Source organism: Lemur catta, chromosome 12 (assembly GCF_020740605.2).
Source record: "Lemur catta isolate mLemCat1 chromosome 12, mLemCat1.pri, whole genome shotgun sequence".
NCBI classification, from domain to species: domain Eukaryota; kingdom Metazoa; phylum Chordata; class Mammalia; order Primates; family Lemuridae; genus Lemur; species Lemur catta.
Genome location: NC_059139.1, coordinates 22,385,032 through 22,401,210, shown reverse-complemented (window position 1 = coordinate 22,401,210; position 16,179 = coordinate 22,385,032). Strand labels below are relative to the sequence as shown.

Genomic DNA, 16,179 nt, shown 5'->3' with positions numbered 1-16,179 from the left:
GATAATAACTTAATGTGCATGTAAAAAGAACCCTTCAGTGCTTTAACCTAAGTGAGCTGGGAATTTCTAGTACCGTGGCGTGCTGGCTGGGGATATTTCAAGGACTCATACTTTGCTATGCTCTTTAATTCATTCAGTGGATGGTTACTCATCATCAGCTACAAGCCAGCCCTTTTACCCAGCTTAGACACTTCTATCTGGGTGTCTCCATGGAAAAACTAACAATAACTCTCATCCATCAAGGGTCTGTTATGAGCCTCTATTCGTTTCCTAGGGCTGTCATAACAAAATGTCACAGACTGGGTGGCTTAAGCAACAGAAATTTATTTTCTCACAGTTCTGGAGGCCAGAAGTCCTAGATCAAGGTGTCAGCAAGATTGGTTTCTTCTGAGGTCTCTCTCCTTGGCCTGTAGATGACCTCTTTCTGGTCGTGTCCTCATATGTTCTTTCCTCTGCACACACATGTCTGTGTCCTAATCTCTTCTAATAAGAACACCAGTCAGATTGTATCAGGGCCACCCATATGACTTCATTTTACTTTAATGACATCTTTAAAGGGCCTATCTCCAAATATAGTCACCTTCTGAGTCACTGAGGGTTAGGACTTCAACATATGAATTCTAGGGGGATGCAATTCAGCCCATAACACAGTTTCACACTGTAAACTATTTACGTGTATTATTTTTAACCATTAAAAAAATCCAGAGAGGTTCATTTTATCATTCAAATTTTTCTGTTGAAAAACTGAGGGTCAGAGAGGATGAGTAACTTCTCCAAGCTTACATAACTACTAGATGGTGACACTGGGAATCAGGTCAAGGCTTATAGCTCCAAAGCCCATGTCTTTCTGTTGTACCACTCTGCCTCCAGCTAACAGTCATAGCCAGTCAGGTTGATCAAACACACATGAATCATCCTTCCTGGGATTTTTACTCCATGGGAGATGGAGAGGCTTAATTGGTATGTGGGCAAAAATTCACCTAGAGAGATTAGGTTAAAGAAACAGAAAATGGGTTATTTTTAATAATCAGTTTCCTTAACTTGGTAAATATCCGAAAAGATTTTGATTTGTTTTTCAGTAACAAGGAAATTTTGTACTTTTATTTTTTTAATCAGCAACAATAATAGTTTTAGAAACATCTATAGACATTTTTGGAAATCAACAAGGAGACATTAATTAGCATGTATGTCTAGTCTCTAATCCACCAAAGGGTGCAAGGTGAACTGATTTTAGATCTTAAATATTTTCTGAGGCAGGCCACAAAATTCTTAAGTTTTTCTCAATTTGACATGTTTTTCAAAGGAAAGAGCTGTCTGAGCACAAACCAAGTCCAGACTTCCTTGCTGGTCTCCTTTTGTGTCATTGGGAATGCAGACAAAATACCTCCTTACTTACTCAAATTATTTATTCTGCTTATTTTTTCTGCTACAACATACTGAAATGAGAGATTTCATGATAATAGATTATCTGTGACATGTCAGTTCTTTTATTTTTATTATTTTTTAACATGAAAATGTTTACATAAAAAATCCATATGCTTTAATCAAGTTACAAAATAATAATATTCCTAAGGATGATAATAATAAAGTTAAATTCTTCTATATTATTTTATAGTTAAGAATTTTTGTTTAGGCATTTTAAAGAAAGGAGAAAAAAAGAGGAAGAGAAGAACAAAAATTAAGGTTTGGATAGTAAGATGGTAAACTTGGAAATGGGAGGTTGTTGAAATTGTGATAAAAATCTTTTTTTTCTAGTCCTATCCTTATCATAGAAAAAGAAAAGAAATACATTTCTGGCCTATAGGTGGTAATACTTGCAATGTCTCCTTACTGTAGTGTAGTTATAACACTTGAACAAATGCACAGCTACTGAGTAATGATGAAAGTATAATTCTGCAATAGAGAAAAAAAGGAATTATGTTCTTCAGAAATAATAAAAAATAAAGTAATTTTACCAAAGACCAAGTGGATAACTCTGCTTGAGAAATCCCCACAGAAGTCTAGCAACCCTACACGGGGACTGAAAACACAGTTCTCTTAATGTCTGGGTTAGCACGTAGCCATGGTGGGCTAAACCTATAGGTTCCATTCTCTCTAGATACTGGCCATTGACTGTCGTTCTAAGCCCACTCAGGCATCCTGTTCTTGGATGCTCTTGATCCACAGGTGACTTGATGAGACTAGATAGTGCAGCACGGCCATCTATAGGAAATCAGCGCTGTGGTTTGGCAACATGTTCACGCTCCTGGAAGGGGGTGATTTCTTAATTTTTGTGGATTAGGAAAGGTGGTGAGGAGAACTTGGACTTAGGTACTTTTGGACAAGAGCATCACTTTCTGCCTTACAGACCAGACATTTAATTGCCAGCTAACCCAAAACAAGGCTAAACCAAAGGAGATCATCTTGCTAATCAATCTGACAAGAAATGTATTTGCAAGTTTTGGCATCTCTCATTAGACCTAGCACTGTTCCAGGAATGTGAGAAATATGAAAAGTATTTACAAATTGGGGCTTTGATTAATAAGTAATTAATAAACAAGATTGTAACTTACTAGTTTACATTGAGCAATAATGCTTAACCTGTTTTGGAGTCATGAACCTTTTTGGGAATCTTTTGAAGACATAAAGGCTTCTCCCCAGAAAACAATGCATATGCATCCAACAACTTGTAGACAGTGTTAAAGAGTTCACAGGACCTTTGGAGACCACCTATGGGCACCAGTTCAAGAAGCTCTGACATAAACAGGCACAAATTGTCAGTGATCAGTCTATTTGTATCATTGGTTCAGGTACTGATATTTGAAGGGAAATAAACAGGAAGAAGGTTATTTGGCATGGCTGTCACCAGGGAATAAGAAATGAATGTTAGACTATTTCATTCAAAGTAAGGCAGAATGAGTTATTTCTGCTCACAAAGAATTTTATAAGTTGGGAGTAAGTAACCACGGATGTCTTTTGCTAAGGCATCAGCCCAGTCCAAGCCAAATGCTGAGGGCAAAGAGGACATCCTGTTTTCTCTGCTCTAAGTTGTTCAGTTCTATGAGTTTTTATAATTCCTTTAAGACTATGTCATATCTTTATGACATGGCATGACCGATATTCTAAAAATTTTTGTTTGAGATAAGTCATATGGGCATATTGACCCTGAAATACTTCTTCATTCAAAAAACAATTTTTGTGGTAGGCACAGAAATATCCTGATGAGCAATCACACACTGTTCATGATTTCATAAAATTAAAAGACTAGCAGATGCACCAAACATGGGCAGAGCCAATTCTTTTAGTCCTTAGCTTTTTCTTGAACTACGTAGACAAAATAAAGCAAACTGTAGCTAAGTCCCTTGCAATGCTTTTCAAAGTCATCAAAGAAAATTCCCCCAAAATCTAAATAAATAACTTGATTAAACTCCTACTACCTATAAAGCATTACCTGTAAAGAAGAAATAAGATTGATTCTTGTTCTGAATGAATTTATAATTTTATTGGGAAGATACTATAGCTGTTAGGAGTTATGGAGATCTGGTTTCAGATTCTAATGCTCGAAAGTTCTACCTGTCTTTTCTTGAACTAACTAGTTACTGTTCTTTCTGATGCTCAGTTTCTTCATCTTAAAATAGGGAAAAATAATAGTTACCTAATAGTATTGTTATGAAATTTAAAAAGATAACATTTTATAGAATCTTGGCATGAGTTTGTTAAGAGCTATTATGATTACTAAAATAGACATAATAAATTATATTCAAATAATGTCACAAATTGCAGAGAAAGCAAAAATGTCAAATGGTCAGTAGAGGCAATAACAAAGTCTGTTAAGAAGGATTAGCATGAACCAGAGTGGTCAGAAGCTTCCAGGGAAGATGGGATCTGAGCTGCACCCTAAAGTCTGGGTAGGATTTGGTGCAGGGAAGAGAAGAAGGTCATACAAGTTGGGAAAGTGGTACGAGTGGTGAATATGAAAACTGAATGAACATACTTTGTTCAGGAGAATGGAGTAGATTATTTGGCTTGCACAGAAGATAGTAGAGGCAGCGTTGGGAAAAATCTGAGAGGGTCTTGAGTCTTCATAAAACACTAAGGAACTGAAAGACATTTCAACAGAAAATGACGTTTTAGAAAGATTCATCACGTAATCATGGTGTGGGGGATAAATTTTATTTTGAGGTAGGGGTTTAAAAGATGGAGAGGTAGAGTTGTTAACTGGGGCTATTAAAAAAAAAAAAAGCTGCCAGGCACAATGGCTCATGCCTGTAATTCTAGCAACTTGGGAGGCTGAGAGGCAGAAGGATCCCTTGAGCCCAGGAGTTCAAGACCAACCTGGGCAGTAGAGTGAGACACCGTCTCTACAAAAATCTTTTTAAACAATTAGCTAGGTGTAGTGCTGCATGCCTATAGTTCCAGCTGTTTGGAGCATAGTTTGAGCCCAGGAATTTGAGGTTTCAGTGAACTGTGATCATGCCATTGTACTCCAGCCTGGGTGGCAGAGTGAGACCCTGTCTCTAAATAAAAAAGCTGACACTGAACAACACTAACATAATGACATAATGAGAGCCTGCCTGGTTGGCAGCAGTGGGAATGGAAAGAAACAAACCAAGGTAGAAACATCAAGAAAGAAAGAAAGTGATTATTGGCACATTGAAAAGGAAGATTACTTGAAGAAGATGGTGTTAACAAGCAGATATTGAAGTCATAGTAATGAACCCGAGTGTCTCAGGGACATGAGGAACAGTATACACAAAGGAAACTGGGATTCTTTTGACAGGTAAATGTGGGAAGGAGATCATTTTAACCTCTAAACAGTTTACTTTCTAAAGGAGGAACCATGACTCATTCATCTTAGAATCTTTAGCACTTAGTAAAGAATCAGGAATATGAGCTTGGGAAGTATGAGTATGCAACTGGAGTTCACATCAAAGTCAGAGCCGGAAACAGAGGCTTGTATGGCTAGAATGTGAGATTTGATCCATTCTGAGGGAAAGAAGCAGATGACGGGTGTGTTCCATGGTTGGGGACTGGCAGGTACTTACCATTCCCCTTAGTACTTACCATTTCCATGTAGAAAACCAACTTTCAACTGCCAGCAGCTTGAAGATTTGCTTGAAGATTTCCTTTGCCCACCAGAGTCTGTTCAATCTACATGTGAGGCAAACCAGAAGCACTGGAGAATAATCACCCTTTGGAAAAACCCTCAAACAATGTCAGAGAGGAGTCAATGGGTAAATATCCTAGCTCCTGTGGGTGGGATTACATTTTAGTGTATGTTCTATACTGTTTCCCAGAGTTCCTTGGTAAAATCCAGCTCCAATTGCCCAGAGTGGGAATTTTATTAATGGTTCATCTTTTTTTGGCTTCCTCTAACACTTCCCATTGCTGTCTTCTCCCACTGGTTTTTCCTGATAATATCTCCCAAATAAACCACTGACACTTTCATCCTGTTTCAAGGGTATGCCTCTGGGAACTTCCATTAGGTCAGTGGAAATGACATAAGATTGTTAAGGAAAGTGATCCAGGTGAATCCGACTTCAATGAGGTACACCAGTGGGTCAGGGCAGGACAGCAGGGAAGAATGAACACAGTGAAGTGTAGAGACAAGACAGCCAGATCCGAGTCCAGTAGACAGAGGAGGCACAAGGGTGCCCTGGGCTCAGAGGTGAAGCTGAGATTAGACTTTAGGCCCCGCAGGATGTCAATTCTAAGGAGAAATAACAAGCCACATGTGGAGTCCAGGTAGATGAACTAGGTTGGTGTCCTGAAAAACCTATCAAAGAACAAAAATGGAAGATGTAGAAATGGACTGAAATCAATCCAGACAAAGGGAGTTAAGAGTGAAAGGTTTATACCTCTGAATCCTAGAAGCAACCCAGGTAAGTGGCTCATCCTGGAACCAAGTAGAAAAGAAAGATTGGACCTGGACCCTTAAATAACTGAGGAGTGTGTTGGTTTAGTTCAGTTATTGTGGGTAATTTGTCATTGGTACACATTTAGCACGTATTTCTATTTATTTGTTTTCTGATTTCTCTGCACATGCACAGGTATCTGCTATGGAATATACCTTTTATCATTCCTTCAATATCTGGCTCTCTTCTCCCCTTTCCCTCAAATGATGGCTATTGGAATCTTCCCAGCATGGGTTCATGGCTTGTACACTTGGGATTTTGTGCTCTTTGGGTAGAATGACACTGGCTGGCAAGAGGATCAGGTCACATCTGGCTGATTCTGTGACTTGGCAGTTACTCAGCATGGTACCCTCTGCTGTTGCTCTGTTCCATCTCCGTGAGCTGCGTGACAGCCTGCTGCTCACCAAACAGAGCCAGTAATTCAAGCCCCCCAAATGAAAAAGGGACATTGTATATTCTGGGGTGAAAGAGGGGATATAAACTGGCCATGTGGAGCATATCTGGTGGCACAGACTGGTCAATAGGCTCACAGAGAGAAGCAGAGTGCAGTGCTGCAGCAGGAGGAGCATACTAATTCCTGGCTCCGTCTGATAGTCCACTTGGAGGCTGCTATGCCACAGTCTTCTGCTGGATACCATGTAACACAGACATTTGAAATCAGCACCGGGAAATGGCAAAAATCATCTCTCTGCTGCTGACACCATGGCAGCCCCATCTTTCTGTGGCACCTTGCACACTCACTGTACCATCGGGGTCCTTGGCCCTTTCCTGACATTTTCAACATTACAGAGAAACAATGATGGAAAGGAGCAGCAGAAAAATGTCATCTTGCCAAATGAAGCTGTGTTTTTCAAATGTCAAGGATTTGCCTCCTCACGTTTCACTCTCCTCCTTCAAAATATTCTGCACCCACATGCCCCGGGAAATGGCAAAGTCTCCTAACTCGACCCCCAGGCAGGGGAAGCCTGCTGGGTGGGGTGATTCTAAAGAGCTGTGAGCAATTCCCTATTGGTTATAGTAACTGTCAAAACAATCATAAACCCCCTTAGGAAATAATGTTGTTGGAAGGGAACCCAATTTGAGGTTTAGATATTACTGGTTCATTTGAAAACCACCCAACACAACCATATGGCTTTCAGTGACAACAGTCTAATGATATCTCACTGGTTAGCAGAAAGATCATATAAAAACAGCTGTTAGAGAAATGACTGCCCAACTAAATTTAGAATGATTTTACAGTCATATTTCTGACTACTACACTTAGAAGAGAAAGAATATACTAGCTGCAAAGTATCCAACTGAGAAAACATGACATAGCATATAATTTTGTTTTAAACATTTTAGTTAGGATCACTTCTGATGTGGAAAAAGATAGGTAACAAAAGAATCCAGCCAAGCAAGTAGACCACAGAAAATTAGTATTAGATAAGTACAGCTGTTTGTGTTAAGTGTGTACATGTGAGTTTGTGTGTACCAAATTATTTATAGTATACAGTACATTTATATTGACTAGTCAAGTTCTCTTATGGCAACCATTGGCTTAAATTAATCCTAATGTAGCTTTAGAGCAGATTAATCTGCTAAATTCTTATTTTAAAAAAGGACTAATTACTGGTACCTTTTTTCTCGTTTCACTTTACTACAAGGACATCCTAATAATTTTCCCTATCATCTAAAAGAGATGAGAAGAAACTGGATGATATCTTAAAACTAGATGTCTTAAAATACTTAATATCTTTGTTGTAATAAAAAATATGCCTGAACTCTAGCTGAGTATGGTGGCTCACACCTGTAATCCCAGCACTTTGGGAGGCTGAGGCAGGAGGATTGCTTGAGGCCAGGAATTTGAGACCAGCCTGGGTAACATAGCAAGACCTAACCCCATCTCTACAAAAAAAGTTTTTTAATTAGCCAGGCATGGTGGTGTGCACCTGTAATCCCAGCTACTCAGGAGACTGAGGTGAAAGGATCACTGGATCCTGGAAGTTTGAGGCTGCAGTGAGTGAGCTGCGATCACATCACTGCACTCCAGCCTGGGTGACGGAGTGAGACATTTTCTCTATAATATACCTCTATCTCTATATCTATCTCTAATCTATGTATCTATACCTGAACTCAGAACAAAGCCACAGCATTGTACAATACTGATGGGTACCATAGTGTGTTTATTCACTATGTGATGTTTATGCACATACAGTCACACAGAGCCATGGAATATTTGGTGCTTGTTTTTTAAGAACGTAACAGATGCACTGCAATTGTGTTTTCAGAGGGAATTCTTTATAATATTCAAATCAATTGTTCAAATCAATAAAGTAATAAGCCATTAGTTTTTCATTAGCAGTGCTCTTAAGAGAATTACCTAACCATAAACTCACTGATATAATCTGTACTTATTTTTAAAGGAGAGAGAGAATGAAGATAGACAGTAAAGAATGCCATACTTCACAGGTAAAAGAAAACTTTTCAAAAGGCAGCCCCTGCAATGTGAAATTTAAGATGATTACTTGGTGATGAGGACCTCCTAGTGAAGCCAAGTCTGGACAGAACATTGATACGGTTGAATTTCTGTTGTTTTCTTAAAGCCAACTATGCTAAACTAAGGAATTAATAAGCACTATATCATTTCATCCTAACAGTAACCGTAAAAGATAAGAATTATAATTATCCTCATTTTACAAGAAAGAAACTAAGTTTGAGATTAGGAAAATAACATGCTAAAGATCACCCAACTAGAAAAAGTGGAACTAGGGTTTAGACCCAAAGAGCCTGTGCTCTTGAACACTGGCCTAGAATGACTCCTAGGATGTTAGTCCAAGATGAGTTTGCTGCTACCTGTGATGCCATTGTTGGACCCAAGCCTATAATTTCTAAAGTTTCTTTTGCTTGTCCAATGGCCATTTGTTTGTCCTTCTTTCTCTAAGCTGGGGCACACGAGGAGCCAGGTCAGCTTAGAGGTGAGGGACAGGGAAGGGTCAGGAAGGTACCTTTCACTTGGGCATTGATGTAAATGAAACATAGACTCCAAGCCACTTAGAAGCTCCTTCAGAGCAAAGGGCATCTTACAAGCCCACATTCCAAGGGCTGTGCTGGCTATACAATAGGGAACCAATAAATGGCTATTGATTAGTCACGAATACCTAATTTTTCTGGTTAATGTGTGGTGTGTGTATGCATGTACACATGTGTGATATATACGTAATGTACCTATTATTAGAATATTAGATCTATTCTAACCTGATGTGTACAAGCTCATATACAGTTGTCTATGAGTGAGAAAAATCCTAGATGTGGTCAAAGACTCGATTTTCTAGAACACAAGCAAACTGTACATGAGTTTTGGTTTGTGGATTGGTATTTTACTGATACATGTTCATGAACAGGGCATTGAAGGGACATTAGCTCTGGGGACACATATGATTTCCAGTATGGATTTGCGATGTGGTCATAGTCCATAAGTGATTAGGAATTCCTTTCAACAGTCTGGAATTGGGTCTCTATCACTGGTTCTGTCTCAGGAGCTCAATACTAAAAGATGTATCCATTTTAATAGGGGCAACACTGGGCAAAAAATCAAGCCTTCAGCATGTTTATCAGGTTGGCGTTCTCTTGCTCTGCAATGCATGGTGATAGATAAGAAATTGATCTGTGCAGATCAGCACTGTTTAATAGAAATGTAATGTAAACTACATATATAATTATATATTTTTTGGTAGCCACATTAAAAAGGGCAAAAAATAAATGGATAAAATTAATTTTAATGTAATTGAATATATCTGAAATATTATCATGTGCCACATGTGGTGCTCTCCACATTTCAAGTATTTTATAGGCCAGTGAGGCTAGTGGCTACCATATGGGAAATCCCAGTTCTACATCCTAACTCCTTGTCCAATTTTCAAATCACAAGACTTCTAGATGACTCTTGGTAAAAAGCTGTCAAAGAAAATGATGCTTATTTTTAAATATTTTTATGGATCTAAAGAAATCTAATCAATCAATAACTATACAAAATTTTGAATCTCTGGAAGCAACAGGAAGGAACATACAAATGGCAGATCTGTGACAAAAAGGAGAGGGAGCAGGAAGAGAGGGAAGAGGAAGAGAGGAAGGAGGAACCAAAGGAGAAAGAAGAAACTTCATTATAGGCAGTTATATATAGTAAGTAAGGGTTAAAGCTTATTTGAACACATGGACATTCAAGCAAGTGGCTTGATGACTAAGCTGCAAAAGAGACCATTCCTGGGTGAGCATAGACAATCGTAAATATATTTAACTAAAATGAATGAAAATGGAGTTTGCAATGTTATGACTAATACAGTCTGGCTTTGTGTTGAGTTTTTAATGAAGCTTGACTAAAAATACTGTTGCTGATTTAATCAGTTGTTATGCTAAGAGCACTTATTATCCTCCTGTAAGTAAAGACAAATCTTACATGAAGCGTTGGAAAAATGAAAAAGAGTTGATAAGTGATCAGGTAATTTATGAGTGTAAGGATAGAGAGGAAAAGTGGCCAAACTGACATGTTCACAATTTCTCTACAGGACGCTGAGGTTCCCAAACGAGGCTTTCTGTTCCCAAATCTCACAGCTCACCTGGGAACAAAGTGATCTAAGATGCCACATAAAGAAGAAGTGTGATGTCTTTGTAGAAAAAGATCTTGCTAGTAAATAATTGATTATTCTCATGGACTGGGGTTCTCAGGCTTGGTTGATTTCAGACTTACATTGTATCCCTTAAATAGTTTGAAGAGGTAACTTGAAGAGAAGCCTCCAGCTCCTGGGGCCATTACTTAAGAACTGTGAAAACCCAGAGTTAGTTACTGCCTCAGTTTTCTCATTTATAAAGTTGAAATAATAATAGTACTTATTTCATAGGTTTGTTTGGAGAACTAAAGGAGATAATTACTTAGCAAAGTGCTTTGCACAGAGTAAACATTTGGTAAATAAAGTGTCTTGTATTCATTTTGTCCTATACCTCCAGTGTCAAGAATAATGCCTAGCACATAGTAGGCACTCTTTATCTGTTGAACCAATGAATAACCCAATTTCACATCAGGTACCAAAGCATAGGTTTTGTTGCTAAGACTGAAGACTTTGGTCATCAAGAAAAGATGAGAAAAAAATGTTAGCAACGGATGGGACCTGAAGATAGCATATAAACCTACAGAGCAGAAGTTCCTACTTTTTTGGGATCATTGTTTCCTTTGAGAATCCAGTGAAAGATGTAGACAGCCTAACCACAAAATTTTAGGTAGTTGTATATACAGATATCCAAGAATCTTCCAGTCTATATATGACTTTCATGTTAAGAGCTGCTCATGAGTTTAGAAAGCCTGAGGAGAATGAAAAAAAGACAGGCATGTAGAAGGATCTCAAGGATTTGGCTCCTCTCCTCTTTCCTACCCCTACACACACACACACACACACACACACACACACAGGGTTTGCATTAGACAGTTCTACACCAGGGACTGTAGAGTGAGTTTCCAGAGATTTGGGTTAACAAAGAGACTATAAAAGGAATAAAGAACTATAAATCATTTTAATTAAAGAGACACAGAAACTCAGATTGTGCATGAGGAAGCAGATTTGGGATGTTGACTCATCTTGCACCCAGGCTGCTTTATTAGGGTGAATGCCAAGAAGAAAAACTGACCCCAGGATGGGGGTGGCTGCAGGAGTCCAGCCACAAATGAGGTGCTGCTGCCTCTTGGGCTAGTATTTTGAGTAATAGATTCCAGGCCCAGAAGGGTTCACGTGGACTTTAAAGTCATGGATGCTGGACAAATTTATAAGTTCTCATTGCAGTGGTCACAGGCTGCCTCCAACCTTCCCCTAAGACTGTACGTTCAGCTAAGGATCAGGAGAACATGTTCCTTCCTGGACCGTGCAGGAGGGAGGGGTCGTCAATATCTGCCTTCGCTTGGGCAGGCTCAGGCCACACCTCCAATGAGTCAAGGCCCCTTAGGGTTTGTTGGCTTGTTTTCCATTGTGGTTTGCTGAGATTTTTTTTTTTAAATTAATGTTTACAATTTTCTTCTTAAAGTGAGCTTGAACACCACCCCCACCCCATTTCCATGAAGAATAAACCCAACTGTCATTAATAACATTCCCATGTTATTAATAGAAGATCAGTTTTTATAATTTTTAAGTTTGTATATTAACAACTGTTTGGGAGAAAAAAAAAACTGAAAACGTGATCCTTGCCTTCAGATTAATAATAAGTCAAAAATATGTTCCTCAGGCAACTGTGTGTGCCAGGCACTGAGGGACACAATGGCCCTTGGGGCACAATGGCGCACAGTGTGGATGGGAGAGACTGCTGTCACAAAGAAGTTCACGGCCCAGCAAGGCAACAGGCAAGCAATCGCAAGTCTGGCGAAGCCTGGGGTGCAGTGGGGACATACAATTTGGGGGCCTAAACTAAATTGGAGGTGGAAGGTGTGATTGGGAAAGGCTTTCAAGAAACTTAAGTTCACTTTAAGAAACAAAGTAGTCCACACCAGGCAATATAGTGCCCTCTGAGTTGGACTAAGCCAAAGAAGATGTAAGAGTTAAAGGGATCAGGAAGGCAGCTGGGACTTGAGTTTGTCTTTGACGGGGAGGTAAATGGAGATGGAAAAGGTTGAGTTTTTCTGGAAACAAAATGATGTAAGTTGCAGCATAAGGAAGCAGCATGAAGTATTTATAGAAAAAGATGGTGACTGGCCTCGCTTGTGTATACGATTCCAAGCAGGAGGGAGATTTGATTTACTGAGATGAGCCTGGACTAAAGGAATCTGTCTGATGCATCCAGATATAAGAGAATAAAGATCTAAATCATGGAAATCGACATAGATAGATAAAACTAAGGAACAAAGGAGTTTTATGATTAGCTGTGTGTAAATCAAGAAGCTCATTAGGAGGCTTGCAGCTCTCTGGCCAGTTACAATGGTGGGCTTAGTGCAAATTTGGAAGAGGAGATGGGGAGGGCATAACAAATGTAGTTTTAAACATTTTGAGTTTGCAGATTATTATTATTATTAATCATGATTTCTTCATCAGAACCACTTGCTGATTGGTTTGACTTCCTAATGACAACTTTCCTGAACTACATTCTAAATCGTGGGATAGGGAACGGTTTTCTTGTATGTATCGTAAATGAAGCTGTCAGAAAAAGAAAACAAACTTCCTGAATATTCAGAGAGCTTCGTTCAGGGTGTAATTGGGTTGGTCTCATGCTCCATGTGAAATAATGCGCCCACGGGGTTTTTCTCCATTTAGGTGTGCAGCCCACATAGATTATAAATTTTGGCAAATTTAATTTAACCAATACTTACTGAGCACGTACAGGGGATATAAGATTGAGATTTTGTTTGCCTCATGGCAATTCTTTGAATATAAAGGAGGCCAGTTTTTTCATTTGGTGATTTAATTACCCTTCTAATTTTGTTTTTGTGATGACCATTCATTGAAATGTCTTTGTTCATAGTAAAAAGATAAACCCACACTCAGAAATTATCTGAATTTGTGGTATAAATTAGTGGGGTTTGGCTGAAAAATCCATTTCTATATTATTAAAAAAAAAAGCTCAAATGCAAGACAAGATTCACATTAAAAACAGCCTTTTTAATACTGAGAGAAAAAGAGTCTGTTTTAAGGATTATCTTGAGGCCTTCCACCCTTGGGCCAGATGGGTCATTGCAGATGGGTTGCTGGTCCATAAAACATGGTATTTAGCTCACATCGTGAGCATTAGGCCTTCCTATTATCTTCCCATATTTGTATCTGCCTTGGCTTCCTGTACAGGCTTTAGTCTTTGTAAGTGGTGGTTTCTTTCACCGATTTGTCTTTCGTTTTCCCACATGCCGTAGAGGTAGACACCTTTCACTCTGCCAGCCTCACCTCCTGCTGCAAGAAACTTCTTGTGTTCTGTTCACACCTGAAGGCTATATGGGGTCACTCTAGGACAGCTGGAGGACCCAGAAGCTCAATGCTCCCTGGCTTTCCTCCCAATTTCTTAGCACATTAAGTCTGTGCTGGAAGTGTGGTTCTTTCATTTTGAATGTATTTCTCTTGAGAAATATTTGGGGGAAGTTTCTGGTGAGTAAATTTTTGCTTTTTATACTTTATATCATACCCTAATACGCTTTATCATTTCTATAAATTAGGTCTCTAAAGACCTTACTAAGTGACATAGCATTGGCCGGCAATTTTCTCTTCTTATGACAAAAACATTCAAAACTTCATGAAAAAAAATATGCATGTATTTAACTGAGGCTTTTCACTAATTCAAAACAAGTATTCTCTAATTAATAACAATTAATGAAGTTTGTTCTCTTTCTAAAGAGGATATGGTATTTAATCTAAAACATTATGTCAAGAGCAGGCCTGAAGCAAAAATAAAGTATCAGAATTATCAGACAGAAGTAAATAGTAATGTAACTTAGTTAGCTGATTTTATATTTCTTTTTGAGATAATTAAGAACTAGAAAAACAGTCATTCAGTAAATACTATAAACATGTAAAAGATACTGCAGCTGCTTGTATATTGCCACTGGGTTACATGAGCAGTGGAAAGGACAGCCTGCCGGAGGGAGCCCCGTGCCCACCGCACGGCCCGGACCAAGTACCAGCTGTTGCTGTCCGGGCTCGTGGTCGTTACTGGCTCCATCAACACGCTCTCGGCAAAGCGGGCGGACAACGTCAGGGCCCAGGGCCGCGGAGGGGGCAAGGAAGACAGCTTCCAGCATCCCTTCCTCCAGGCAGTGGGCATGTTCCCGGGAGAGTTCTCCCTCCTGGCCACCTTCTCCCTCCTCCGGTGCAGAGCTGCAGGGTGGTCAGACTCCAGCGCGGACCCCCAGCAGCCCTTCACCCCACTTCTCTTCCTGCCCCCAGCCCTCTGTGACATGACGGGGACCAGCCTCGTGTATGTGGCTCTGAACATGACCAGGGCCTCCAGCTTCCAGATGCTGCGGGGCACAGTGGTCATATTCACAGGCCTGTTCTGGGTGGCCTTTCTGGGCCGGAGGCTGGTGCTGAGCCCGTGGCCGGGCGTCCTGGCCACCATCGTGGGGCTGGTTGCTGTGGGCCTGGCCGACCTCCTGAGCATGCGTGATGATCAGCACAAGCTGAGCGAAGCGATCGCAGGAGACCTGTTGATCGCCAAGACCCAGAGAGATTATCGTCTCCATCCAGATGGTGCTAGAGGAGGTTTGTCTACAAACACAACGTGCATCCACTATGGGCAGTCGGCACCGAGGGCCTCTGTGGCTTGCTGATCCTCTCCTCGCTGCTGGTGCCCATGGACTACGTGCCCGCTGGCTCCTTCGGTGGAAACCCTCACCGGATGCTGGAGGATGCCCTGCGCGCCTTCTGCCAGGTGGGCCGGCAGCCGCTTATCGCCCTGGCACTGCTGGGCAACATCAGCAGCATCGCCTTCTTCAACTTTGCGAGCATCAGCGTAACCAAGGAGCTGAGCGCCACTACCCACATGGTGCCGGACAGCTTGCGCACTGTCGTCCTCTGGGCACTGAGCCTGGCGCTGGGCTGGGAGGCCTTCCACGCGCTGCAGATCCTCGGCTTCCTCATCCTCCTGATGGGCACCGCCCTCTACAACCGGCTGCACCACCTGCTGCTGGCCCGCCTGTGCCCGGGCCGGCCCCTGGCAGAGGAGGGAGAGCAGGAGAGATTGCTGAGTGGCACCCACACTCCCGACAATGATGCCAGCTGAGCCTCCGCTGAGGCCCCTGCTGCCACTTGGGTGCTCCTCATCCTGAGGCTGAGGCCACACAGGCTGGTGGGCCTCGAGTGCCCTGTCCCTATAGTCCCCCAGGCCAGCTGCTGCCACAGAAGTTGACACGACACCCAAGTCCTCTTTTCTCACCACACCCTGCAGGGTGGTGTTACCCAGCCCCCACAGGCCTCTGAGCCCCTCCTGCAGCACTAGTGCTAGATCATGAAGTTGAATGGCAGGAATTTGCAACCCTAGTATTTCTGGATCATAGACTAGATTATCATAATAGATCATCTAGTTTATGAGTCATAAGCTAGATTTGGTTCTCCGACGATCAGTGAGCAAGTTTAAACCAGAACTAAGCACTGCGTTTCCTAAAACTTGTAGGATATTCCCTAAACCTGTCTAGAGACCTGGGTTTCAGGCCAGACTCTGCTGCAAACCCAGTGTCTGTCCCCCCAGCATGTTGCCTAGTTGGACTGTGCCTTGGTGTTACCCTCCGGAAAGTAGGTGTTGATGCTGTGGCCTTTGTTGCCTCTGGCTCTAGCATCCTGTGGCCTATGATCGT

At 41.0% G+C, this 16,179-nt stretch overlaps 1 protein-coding gene across 1 annotated transcript; it reads left to right on the top strand.

Annotated features, from left to right (window-relative positions):
• The first annotated feature begins 12,189 nt into the window (after positions 1-12,189).
• LOC123648140 (solute carrier family 35 member F6-like) lies at positions 12,190-15,608 on the top strand. The gene is given in 4 exon segments (XM_045565868.1): positions 12,190-12,286; positions 14,450-15,054; positions 15,056-15,087; positions 15,089-15,608. Coding segments are annotated over 4 exon segments (1,254 nt in total).
• The last annotated feature ends 571 nt before the right edge of the window (positions 15,609-16,179 follow it).